This window comes from Nymphaea colorata, chromosome 2, assembly GCF_008831285.2.
Source record: "Nymphaea colorata isolate Beijing-Zhang1983 chromosome 2, ASM883128v2, whole genome shotgun sequence".
NCBI classification, from domain to species: domain Eukaryota; kingdom Viridiplantae; phylum Streptophyta; class Magnoliopsida; order Nymphaeales; family Nymphaeaceae; genus Nymphaea; species Nymphaea colorata.
In genome coordinates, this window is record NC_045139.1 from 7578887 (window position 1) to 7591709 (window position 12823).

Genomic DNA, 12823 nt, shown 5'->3' on the forward strand with positions numbered 1-12823 from the left:
GTGCAGTTTTTAAGACATGGTGAGGGCAGTTGCTTTCCAGGGCGTATGGTTTTTACAATTCCTCCTACTCTGAGTGAAATGACCTGGTAGACCTCTGATACAGATAAATTGTAGGCGCCCAAGGTCTACTCTGTTTGTCAGTTATATGATATTTTGGTGGATCTTTTTTGGGATCCCTTATGTGCCTTCATGTAATGTTCCTGTCCGTGTCTGTTTTTGTACACATTCTTAACTTTTTGTTAACGAAGGTCGTGGGCCTATCCCACTGTCAGAACTTAAAAGGCGCGGTTGCTCAAATCCACGGTAATAAAACACAACCTTGTCTCCAGACACTGGTGAGTTTTTAGCAATGCCACGGCACAGACGTAAACAGCTTGTCTGAATTTTCATATTTGAGGAAAAAGCATAAAATTCGATTTATGGATACGAATCTAAATCTTTAATTTGTATGCTTTCTGAAACCCTTGTAAAGTCTTGTCCTTCAGACAAGATTTTTCTGACTTTTCTAACTATACAGATTTAGGCAATCCAAGAACTGCACAATTCTGCCGAACTAGCTGCACCGACGTACTTGAAACAATTGAATCCACACGAATATTTTACTAAATGGTGCTTACATTTAGTGAAATAACAGCATACTCAAGTCTCAAAAGATTTCAGCCGTCTTTTTTCTGTTGTATATACTGTAGTTCGGACACCTAAACGTGACGTTAAAAAATGATTGTGCTTCCGCAAGATTTAAGCAAGTCTTTTTTTACTTTTATATACTCCGAAGTCTTTTGGAGAGAGAGAGAGAGAGAGATTAGATTCCTGCAGTCGCTTTTGAAGAAAAAGAGAAAGAATGGTCATCTACATTCGATTGAATACAAACAATATTAAATATAGCTTGAATAACTTCTTTTTGAGAAACAACAAATTACCCACACTTAAGCAGAAGTACAACAATAGGGTTCCAGCAGGAAACAGGAAGAATATTTCACTCGGATGTATGATGAGGTGAAGGCTGCAAATGATTTCTTGTAGCGTGTGAATCAGATGGAGCTGTACAATGAATACTTCCTTGGGCATCAGTCGGAACCTGGACTGTGGATATTTTAGATATAGCTACTGCTTTAATCAGGTTTGATTTCGCTGCATCAAGCAGAGGATCAGCAACAAGAGCTTTAGTGAAACAGTCTATCGCATCAGCCCACCGATCCTCGGCGACAAATACAAGTCCCAGATTATTGTACGCCGGTGCATATCCTGGGTGCTTTTCGATGGCTTTTGCAAACATCTTTCGTGCGTCATCAAAATGCTTCTGTTGACGGTAGAGATTTCCAAGGTTGGAAAGAGTAACATGAGACTGTTCCACTGTTGATAATAATAATGCACGTTCATATGCCGCTTCAGCAAGTGTTGGTTCATGAGACAATTGCAATGAGATTCCTAGACATTAAAGTGAATCACAAATTTAACTAGCCCATATATGTATATGAAAAATGGAAAAGGATATAGCTAATGCAATGTATTGAGTACCAAGATTTGACCATGCATAGCTGCAGTCTTTACGGCGGGCCACAGCAGCTTTTAGATAGTCTTGCGCATTCTGGAACTGAAGGGTACAGAGGGAATGCAGGCCAAGCTGGTGCCAGTGAATGGCATCGTCCGGATCTTCAGATATAGCCTATAAAAAGGATACATGAAAAGTGATCAGGACATGCTGTACCCTAGAGAAATTTCATACTGAGATGTTTCACTGGGTAAGATGAAAACTGACAAGTTTGTAGAATGATGTCAAAGTTCCACTAAGGTCATAACAGCAAGCCTGTAATCTGTTAGAAAAGGCGCTCTTGGAATTGAGGACCTTATATTTCATAACATGAAATCTAGTTAATTAGAATCTATTTCGACCATCATTTTCCATCTCTCTAATTACACTTTTACACACTCTGACTTCTCAGATATTCTCATACTTGTAATCAATATACATCTTGGGAAGCGTCAAGCCTTCAACTCCACCTTGTACATAAGTCTTAAGGATATTCATAAGTCCCGTCACTTGGCAAACAGGTTTATCTCAAAGATCATTAGAAGATAAAAGCCATGGATCTCTAGTACAGACTAAAAAGTAAAAACTATACTTATTTCACAGTTTACCAATTAATCCTTTTAAACTACTTTCCTGTGATTTAAAGCCATCTTATTTGTGAGCATATATCTTTTCTTTTTCCAAAATGCTTCTATGATAGCTCAAGGAATATTTCATTTCTTCAAATAAAATTTTGGAAAGGTTGGCAATGTGATCCAATGCTTTATCATTTACACTGTACATGAAACTGCAAAAGGCCAGTATCCATTTCAGTTGAGCTAAAAGCAACTTCAGCACCTTATCAATATGCTAACCAAACGATAGCATGTGAACACAAATTCATATTCCTACAAAAAGAATGGTATCATGATCCATTGCAGAAGACATGAAGGCTCAATGAGCAAGCCATGCAAACTTTGATCTACTCCTTTTGTGATAAATGATCAGATCAACATGTTGTTCATGGTTTATTTCCACCCTACTCCCTACAATTTAAACATTTTAAACAACTAAGTCATGCTATATTGACCATGTCTGGCTTCAAGTCGCATAGAAACTACCCCAAGTTTACTATTAAGTGCGTGGGTGGGCAGGGGCGTGTAGTGTGTGTAGACAGAATATATGGTAGTGTTTAGACAGAACCTTGGGCAGCATTGAGAACTTGAAGGACTAGAAGTCAGCAAAATCACCATAAATATGCCTAAGACCAACCAAGGATCCTATTTTCCATGTTCTGGCTTCATTTACAATTGGAAAAGACTTTGGGGTTTCCATTTTTGAGAAAACAATGAGCAGTCAATATAATGAATAGGATCAACAATTTGGAAATTGAACCCAAAAAAAAAATAGCACTTAAGGTTATACACTGATCTAGTACCCAAAGCACCCAAATTTAACAGAGTTTGAATAGAAATATACTCCTACATGGACAAAAACATGCAGACAAAAATGTTTTGTTACCATGACAGGCAACAGTACTGGAACTTACAATCGGGGCTATACAAAAGAGGACAAAATATTTATCATAAATCAAATATAGGAAATTACCATTAGGGGCCAAACTATTGGTCTCAATTCCAAAAATGGGCTTCGGATATCTGAATTTCCTACTATGAGCCACACATTGAGGGCAATAACCACAAACAGGTGAACTATTTCATATTCTAAGTTCAAAAGTGCTTATTCAGGATCATATAAATGGTTTGAATTCAAATCAAGTAGGATCTACCCATTGGCAAGTTCAATACAATTGGATTTTATGTACATAAAGACTAAGTTACAAATAGAAGCTTCTAATCAAATCCAAATCCAAAAATAACAGTATCTGAATTTCACATGTCCACATTCAGGTATTAGTTGGACTTGGATTTCAAACTCAGACAGTTTTGGATGCAAAATTGCATATAAACCAGGCTATTTATTAAGATGAAGCTTTTTCCAATTGGCGGCCTTTACTTAGTCCAACTAAGCTCTTTACTTTGCTGTAAGGGATAATGGTAAAGGGAAGCACTTAGACAACTGTCAGCAAGCCCTCATCAGCAAATCCATCGATGTGAATTATGATGCTCACTTTTGGAACTAAGGCCAAAATGATGGCCCCTAATGCAAAGTTCCTATTGTTCCCATGTAAACAGTACCTGCTGCAATGTGTGTAGAGCTCTTTCTTCAACCTCTTTTAGATCCATCTCTATATATCCAAAACCAGCTGCAATTTCATGTTGTGCTCTGTGAACCATTGCAAGCCCTGCCCATGCAATACGAGGTTCAATTATGGCGGGGTCACCTTCCCTAAGTATTGAAGCCATCTCATTGGCAGCCAATGGTAACTGTTGTGTGGGATCCTGAGTCCTTTCTGCATCTTTGATGCGATGTAGAGCAACTGCATATCTGGTAGACATGCGACTCGGCTCCAACTTGCATGCCTGAATAACACACACAGAAAAGGAAACAAGAAAAACTTATCAAATTCCAAACAAATTCAAAAGTAAATGTCAAGGGTTTAAGACTAGTGAGCTGCAAACTGCAAACCAAAGGCTCGACAACAAAAAACAGTTTAAAGTATCTTACTTTTGATATAACAGACATGATAAAGAAAGAAGGTGAACAAATTAACATGGCATGACATAACTGTATATGTACATATTCTTCTTCCAGTTGGACAATGTTTCTGGACCAATTTGAATGGGGAAGCATCTTACAAGTTCAATATGACCAAGAATTATAGAGAAATGATTGAGATGAATACCTGTTCTAAGCACTTCCCAGCACTTCTGCGGTCACCAGCCATATGGTATGCATCAGCAAGATTAACCCAAAGGTGACCCGCTTTTGGGTCTGTTCTTAATGCTGCAGCAAAACACTCCTGTGCAACAACTGCAGCAGCATTTTGGGATGCATTTGTCCCACCACTGCCATTAGCTCCAGCACCTGACAGGTGATCATTAAATAAGTCCATAACTATAGAACAATTCATCATTGAAGGAAAGATCAATCAGATCTCACGCAAAGATAGTAACTATATCTCATGTGATAAGAAAGGAGATAGCAACCATATCTTGTGCAATAAGGAAGAAGCTATCTCATATGATAAGAAAGGAGCTAGACGAGATCAGGAACGTGTCATGCTTACTCAATCCAGTTTTGGAAAATATGGAAGTTGGACGTCAAATAAATTTCCAAATGCAAATGAGAATCTAATGCAATAAGAATCAAGATTAAAGAATCTTAATCCAACTACACTCACAACTAAACTAAACCTAAACTTAAACTAACTAAAACTCAAGCAACTCAAGCAAATGATCAATCGAACAAGAAGAACAGAAGAAAACTAACAACACACTTCATTTCTTTCAACTTCTTGACTGTCTACAAAATGATCCAACGTCCCCTTATATAGAGAAAGGGATGGACTGCGGATCTGGATCCATTTTACAAATACTAAAAATTCTAATTGGGTCCAATTACAAAATTTGGTTATGCTTTCATCTTGCATCAGACTACCCTAGTTGGAGAAAAGTCGCCCTCGACGAGTTTAAATCTTTCATTCTGCCAAAATGATTCTTCACCTTAGAGAGTTTAGACAAGGTTTGGACCTTCTGAACAAAAGGTCCCACCGCTCACCTGCATAAGCTAAAGCGGTGGTCTATCGATTATCTTCTGATAATGATCAAGGTAGCGGCTTCAGTGGTGGCTTTGGAGAAGAAACGCAATCTTGGATATGATCTATGGGCATCCCCAAATCAGATCCAGTATCAAATGATGGAAACAACTGGTTTGGACCCTCATACCCGTGAATCGGGCGAAACGGAACCGAATCGGGCTCAAAACCCGGTTCGGCTTGAACCGGTCCCAAAAGGGACCGGTCCAAACCCACAAGCGCCTCAAGCTACCGCTCGAGGCGCCGCTCAAGGTTCCCCCTTTCCGCCTCAAACAGAGGCAGAAGGGGCAAACCAGAGGGCGGAAGTGCGTAAAAATGCTCTGATACCAATTAATGCAATAAGAATCAAGATTAAAGAATCTTAATCCAACTATACTCACAGCTAAACTTAAACTAACTAAAACTCAAGCAACTCAAGCAAATGATCAATCGAACAAGAAAAACAGAAGAAAACTAACAACACACTTCATTTCTTTCAACTTCTTGACTGTCTACAAAATGATCCAACGTCCCCTTATATAGAGAAAGGGATGGACTGCAGATCTGGATCCATTTTACAAATACTAAAAATTCTAATTGGGTCCAATTACAAAATTTGGTTATGCTTTCATCTTGCATCAGAATCCCATCAACATTGTAAAGGCAAATACCATAGATAAAACAACTCTATGCTCTTGTGCTCATTGAGTGAGAGAGAGAACTAGAGATCGCAGATGTAGGCTTAAGCCGAACCACGTTAAAAATATTGTCTTCCTTCTTATGTTTCCACATTCTCTTGCTTCTGTTCGTTCATTCATTACAGAAAACTACAAGTAGTAATAACCTAAATATGTCTATTTAGAAATTGACATGCATAAATATATCTCCCTTGAGATTTGGGAGATGTGAAAAGCTGTCACATATCATACTTAGCAGCATAATGCATAATAATGATAGAAATGAAAACCCAAACACTCTGATACATTTCCATGTGCAAGAAGCATAAAGACAAAGAAAAAGTTCAATTAGTCTTTATCTGTTATTCTGCATGCATATGCACTCTCCAATGCTTAAACTTAAGGCCACAGGCTCAGGCTCAGGCTCAGGCTCTGTCTGACAAGATTTGCCAAAATTGACAGACCGACCCATGTACCATTCTAAAAGTGCATGTGAAAAAAAAAAAAAAGAACATCGCAGCCACCAAATGAAGTGCTTAAGTTGGAGAATGATAAGCATGAACATTAGTGAGAACCATCAATCATATTCATTACTATATGAATGTCAGATATAATCATGGGCATGCATCTCCAAAAACGAACAGAAAGAAAGAAAAATTATGTTAGAGGATTCTATGCTACTAAAAACATTGATGCCAAGATGCTCAGTCAAAAAATTGGGTTGCAAAGATGGAAAAAGGTTTCAATAATTTCACAAGGGATATGTGTCATATATGTGAGTAACTGCTTGATAAAACTAGTAGGCCTTAATAGGAGAAGTTTTAGGCATTAGAAGACTTCTGTCACATACTCCCGCAAAAAAAGGACAATTTTAGCGTCAAGAAGTTTCATGCACTAAGAAGTTGTAAATTGTAATAAAACATAAACAACTTGTTTGGGAGCTAGCTTATGTGATCTACAACCATCCAAGCATGAGATATGTAATTCTAAGTTTTGAAACTTGAAAATGCCTTAAAGTCAGAAGTAAAAAGTTAAGAAGTATTTCATCAATGAAATGTATAAGTTACGTACTGTAAGAACATTTCAACATGAAGAATGCTGCAACATAGTTAGCAACATACTAGTTGCATACCTGCAATAGTTGAACCATGTTGACACAAAAGCGATGCCCCATAGTTGATAAAAGCTCCTGGATGGTTTTGATCCTTCAGAACCAACTTTTGGAAACATCTTGCAGCTTCTTCCCAATTGCCACTAAAACCCAAAACCGGAAAAAAAAAATAAAGAGACATGGGGAAGACAGAAAAAGAGTTATTGTCTCCAAAAAAGGAAAACAAAAAACTTTAATGAATCTTATTGATATAAATGATAGTGTGCCATAACATTCTTCGAATGTTCATGTTCATGTTCATTTGCAAAATATAGATCATGGGTATCTAAACATACGACTCTCCTGTTTTAATTTTGAGACAGAGTTCATGGATTTCATGTTTGTCATGTCCAAAACCATGCAGACACATCTAGTCAATGGGATCAGAAAGGACAGAAAGAACAACGGAAAGATAACATTTCTCACCACTGCAGGTGTGCAACACCAAGGTTACAGAGGGAATCTAAGAAATCTGGCACAATAGTAAGGAGAGCTGATAACACTGAAATGGCACTCTGAAAGCATGAGGGAAAAATTAAAAAATTTCATATGAAATTGCAGCCTTTCAAGCAAAAAAGAATTTCATAGCTTAATACCTGCAGGCGGCCAGTTCTTATAAGTATCTGACCAAGCACATTCCATACAGCAGCTTGTCTAACATCTAATGAAACTGACTCCTTCAACTTCAAAATAAGTTCATCAAGTTCTTGTGGTTCAAGATCTTTGTCTTTGCCTGTCCAATCTCCTATAGAACCTTGCAGAAGGCTCTGCACAGTGACAACTGACAATAATATTAACATTGGTAGTGACTTCAAGAAAGTCACTCCCGTGGTGGATTGTAATGCCACATGACTGAGAATTTGGTTGAAAGAACAGCACTTGAACTAGTTCTACTAACTATGTGACACTGATTACCTGTGCATGGTGAATTTGGACATGACTTAACAATTCAGGTCTGCTGACTTCTTCTTCAGACTGATGTAAAATTTCAGTTGCTTTCTCAAATGCCAGGACTGCCTAGGCAGTATTTCGACAATATCAACACCTGATGTCAACAAAACTCTAGAATAACTTGAAATATAGATTGGACATTTACCTTCTGCGGTTGACACAGCCTCTGGTACATTAGACCAAGAATGAAATGGATGTGAGCATTCTTGGGCATCTTACGTGCAACATGAACTAATCCCTATAAAATTAGGAGCAGCAATGAGCATGGATAAGAATTAGAAACACATATTCACGCACAAATATGATCCATGCAGAACCCACAGCGTGCAGGCTGAAAGCACACCCATGTGACGTAGATCTGATATAATATATTGAGTAGAGCCCACATTAAAAACTGATAAAACACCCAACTACCCACACCTATGTGATGTGGATCCTATTAAAGATGTTGACCCAAGTAATACCTAATGATAAAATCATCTGCACTGCGTATATATTGCAATATCGAACTGATTTAAATATTCATTAAACTCCAAGCAAGATCAGAAAAAAAAAAACTGCCATAATGCAAATTACATTCTTGAATCCTATCCAGAAATAACGATTCAATTCAAATAGAATATGAGAATACATCCAACTCATTTGTAGCACTTGAACCTAAAAGTCATTCTCCACCCAGCAATTACTTCTCTAAAATGCTACAAATTGTTACTGCATTGATATTCTTCTTATAAAGCACTAAACAGAAAAATTAATTACAACCTTACCGCTTTAAGGCTGCTAACTTTTTCTTCCTGAGAAGTAGAAACGCCTTGATATTGCTGATCAGCATCTGTGTCATGTCCGGATTCATTAGGATATTCACTTTTAAGTTTGGGATGACATTTAGCTGCTTTCAAAGATTTATCTTCCACATCATTTATATCAATATCCCTAATCAAGGGCTTAGCGTCCAATACCTTGCCCTCCTCATTCACTACCCTGCAGTAAACTCTCTTATTTAGATAAACTCGCAAAATTTTATTGGAGAAAGAAATTAAAAAAAAATCATTCAAGATACCACGTCCAGTATTCTCAAGCCATACAGACACTTCCATTGATGACTTTGAAAAATGCAAATGATATAAATGAGTTTTTTTATCATTACATAAAAGAAGTTGTTTACTAAACTTCTGCAGAAGAATTGGAGTTCATAATAGACAAAGGTTACAGCAAGCTACACCCTCATTGCATGTCCACAGAAAATCAAGCGAGAAGCATATAAAGCTGTTCGCCGTCTTGGTCCCTGAACAATTGAAAGTGTATCCCACCAACTCGAGAATATGAGAACACACTTCATACTAATACCAGTAGAAAATTATTGTGGCATGCAATGACCCTGCTTGTGTCTAATCGTGACAAAATTTAACAACGAAAATGTACAATGGATAAGCGTTTTGTTCCTAGAAGATTTGAAACTACTGGCCCAATATCATTAGGGAAAATTGTTTCTGGAAGTTAGAAATTAAAACATTATACAGATTCTTCTTTATTAGTAATGGGTAGGCCTCGTTGCAAATGAGAGAGAGAGAGAGAGAGAGAGAGAGAGAGAGAGAGAGACGCATGTGCAAATAAATTATAACACTTACCCTCTAGATTGTCGATTATACAACATAATCAGAATTAGTAGGTATGGTAAACTAACATAACTAGGAAAGGAAGAGGGTAAAGAGAGTAAGCTAACATAATTAGGTGAAAGGGAGAGAGACAGAGACAGAGAACATCCACAAATAAGATCAGCAAACCTGGAGAGGACATCTTGGGTGGAAGCGCATTTTGGCTCCTCATCTACCACGAAGTCCTCGCCCTCGCTGTCCGGTGGATCGTCGTTGAGGTTTAGGCCCGAGAGAACCGGAAAGCTCTTGCCCGATTCCTTCCGCTTCACTTCGACTTCAACGTCGTCGCCCACCTGCACCATGGCCTTCCCATCGGCATCCTCTACGGAAGGAACCGCGTCCCTGCGCCCCTTCTGCGGCTGTGCCATGTAAACGGTGGAAGGAGAAAACAGTGTAGGGTCGGAAGTAGCAGAAGGGAGCGGCTGATTGCTGGTTGAGGAGTGTTGGTTAAGGGGACTCCTCCGGCCGACTGAAGACGATGAAGATTCGTTTTGGGGAGGGCGGAAATCGTCCAAGGAAGCGGCGGAGCCCTTCAATCTCGCAACCAGGCCGACAACTACCTCTCGCTCTCCCGCCATGGTGGAGACGAGCGTGAACGCCCTGGAGAGGAGCACGAAAGGGAGAGAGAGTCGTCTTAGTATGGTTGTAAGAAATCTTAATAATCACAGTACTCCAACATGTAAAAACAAGGCTAATTTCGCCTTCTCTTAACCAACATACCCTCCTTTGGCTAAATGAAGACCCTTCATAACATAGGTCAAAAAAGATCTCTCAAAAATAATGAAAATGTCCCTCAAGTCATATGGAATACAGTTTTTATGTTATAACCTGTCATGCCAAGCAGGTTATATGTTATGTCCCTATATTATAAGAACATGAAAGTTCTCATTTGGATTGGTTTACTTTGACATCTAAATAAGTTTAGAGGAGGATGATCTGAAGTTTTTCTAAATTTTTACAGTTAAACACAAATATACACAGATAAACTATTGCAGATCGTAATTCAATTTTAGCAAGCAGGTTATATGTTATGTCCCTATATTATAAGAACATGAAAGTTCTCATTTGGATTGGTTTACTTTGACATCTAAATAAGTTTAGAGGAGGATGATCTGAAGTTTTTCTAAATTTTTACAGTTAAACACAAATATACACAGACAAACTATTGCAGATCGTAATTCAATTTTAGTACGTGCATAATCATATTTCTATTAGTTTATTAATGCTAAACTAGTGTAAGTATCCTCACTTGGTTGTATTTATATGCTTTTTAAAGGTATTCTACAAAAGTGTTATCAGAGTCCATTCTTACAAAAAACTATGCCTTTGTAGTTCTTTAAAAATGTTTCGGTTTTCTAAAAATATTTAATTAACAAATTAGATTGGATTCGGATTTAAGGAATGAGATTCGATCATATTCAAATTCAAATATGCATAAACATTGGATCAGATTCGGATTTACTTTAACATAAAGATTAGTTTAGACTCAGATTTGGATTCGGATTCAAAACAACAAAGTCAGTTAAATTCAATTTAAAATTCAAATTCGGATTTGAACGTGAATTCAAATATCTGATTTAAATTGTGAAATCAGACTTGATTGATTTGTATATGTTTTTCTGCATTAGCACTCGAATCCGAATTAGAATCTGAATATGTGAACATCGAAAAAAACAAATATGGTTAAGAGTGTAACTGATCTAAGTATGATCCATTAGCATCCTTAATGTCATGTCTAAGCAAGTGAAAAAGTAATTTCATACTATTGATGGGACAAAGTGAAAAGTATATGATAATCTCATATTTTTAGTTTAAATTAGAAAATGTTATATATTTACATTGAGTGCATCGGATGCACATGCAAACCCACTCATATTTGATTATGGCCAAAAACCAGTTGTATGGGATAAACCTTGAACCAATAGGTGTCAACAGATCAGATTCGAATCACATTTACCTTTTATTGTATCTAGTTTATCATATGTTTATATATTTGGATTCGAAGTCAAATCCATATGCAAATAAAGAAAAATCTCTTCCATATCCAAATATGTCTTTTAAATTCACAATCGAATCCTATTTGAAATCGATTGAATTTGATTTGAAATCGAATTTGTATGTTAAGAACCCATTTTCAAAAAGTATGGATACTCGACATATGAAAACTTAATTGGTCATCTTGATGCTTATTAGTTTATTAGATATTTATTTAAAACTAAATACGCATCGAACCAAATTCCATTTCTTAAAAGTTAAAAGCAACCCCAATTTGAACAAATTAATTGATTTCTTCATCAAATTTTAAATATTTTTACATTCATTCCCATGACGGTATAACCAGTGGCGGAGCCACATTGTGGCTAGAGTGGGCAATTGCCCACACCAGACCAATAAGCTTACATTATTTATGTATAAAAACCTCATTAATTTTTCATTTTTTACATGTGAATGCCCCCTTCAAGTTTGAAATTTATACTTAGAGCGCCCCTTAACAAGAAATTTCTAGCTATAACTAGCTTTTATCACTTTCATACTTATGATAATATCCCTAAATAAAACTACCAACCTTGCTTACAAACGATTGAAAAAAGATGTATATTTTTTTCATTATTTTTTATTTACATTTTTCATTTTGTGTAATAAAATAAAACCGGAACTACCATCTATACGGACTCACGTTTGATTCAATGTGGTATTTCATAAATTCATATTTTTTTCGCCCAAGTGAAAATCACTCTAAAATTAAAAAAAAAAAGAGAAATAACTTCTAAGATATCCATTTGAAATTTTGGATTTACACATATCCCAAATTTGTTGTTATTGCACGTTTGATTTCTCTTGTCTAATTAAGCATCAAATCTAAAAATTAAAGAGAAAAATATCTTGGTGGCAAATACAAAAGAGTAATCAGAAAAATGGTCCGTAAAGCTTGATATTCTGCATTATGTGTTGAAGCAAAGTGTTCTGCTTGTTTGGTTCTTCTGTCAATCATCTCTCCTTTATCATCCTTTATCATCTGGAATGTTTTTCTGTATGCATGTATGCATCATTCATCAACCTTTGCAACTCAAAACATGGGTTCCATCAAGTAGAGTCTGAGACACTGAGAAGTATGGATATTTAGACCCGTTTGTCTTGTTTGAAGTGGACATCATTCTATTTCGATCAACAAGCCGTCAGCGG

The 12823-nt window shown here is 36.9% G+C and overlaps 1 protein-coding gene across 1 annotated transcript; it reads right to left on the bottom strand.

Moving 5' to 3' along the window:
- Positions 1-850: 850 nt before the first annotated feature.
- Positions 851-10277, bottom strand: LOC116248735 (uncharacterized). Its single transcript, XM_031621696.2, has 11 exons — positions 9770-10277; positions 8753-8966; positions 8131-8223; positions 7950-8051; positions 7631-7801; positions 7461-7549; positions 7017-7138; positions 4317-4498; positions 3709-3993; positions 1519-1666; positions 851-1428 (listed from the first exon to the last, which is right to left on the bottom strand). The coding sequence occupies exons 1-11, from the start codon at positions 10216-10218 to the stop codon at positions 977-979; spliced, it is 2307 nt and encodes a 768-aa protein (XP_031477556.1). The 5' UTR covers positions 10219-10277; the 3' UTR covers positions 851-976.
- Between the last annotated feature and the right edge of the window lie 2546 nt (positions 10278-12823).

What these genes read in the sequence shown, in the direction of transcription:
- LOC116248735 (XM_031621696.2), bottom strand. Translation starts at nt 10,218, where the DNA reads ATGGCGGGAGAGCGAGAGGTAGTTGTCGGCCTGGTTGCGAGATTGAAG. An exon ending in GGTGTTGCACACCTGCAGTG is followed by an intron (nt 7,139 to 7,460) that starts GTGAGAAATGTT and finishes TTTGGGTTTTAG; the next exon opens with TGGCAATTGGGAAGAAGCTG. An exon ending in CTGGGAAGTGCTTAGAACAG is followed by an intron (nt 3,994 to 4,316) that starts GTATTCATCTCA and finishes TGTGTTATTCAG; the next exon opens with GCATGCAAGTTGGAGCCGAG.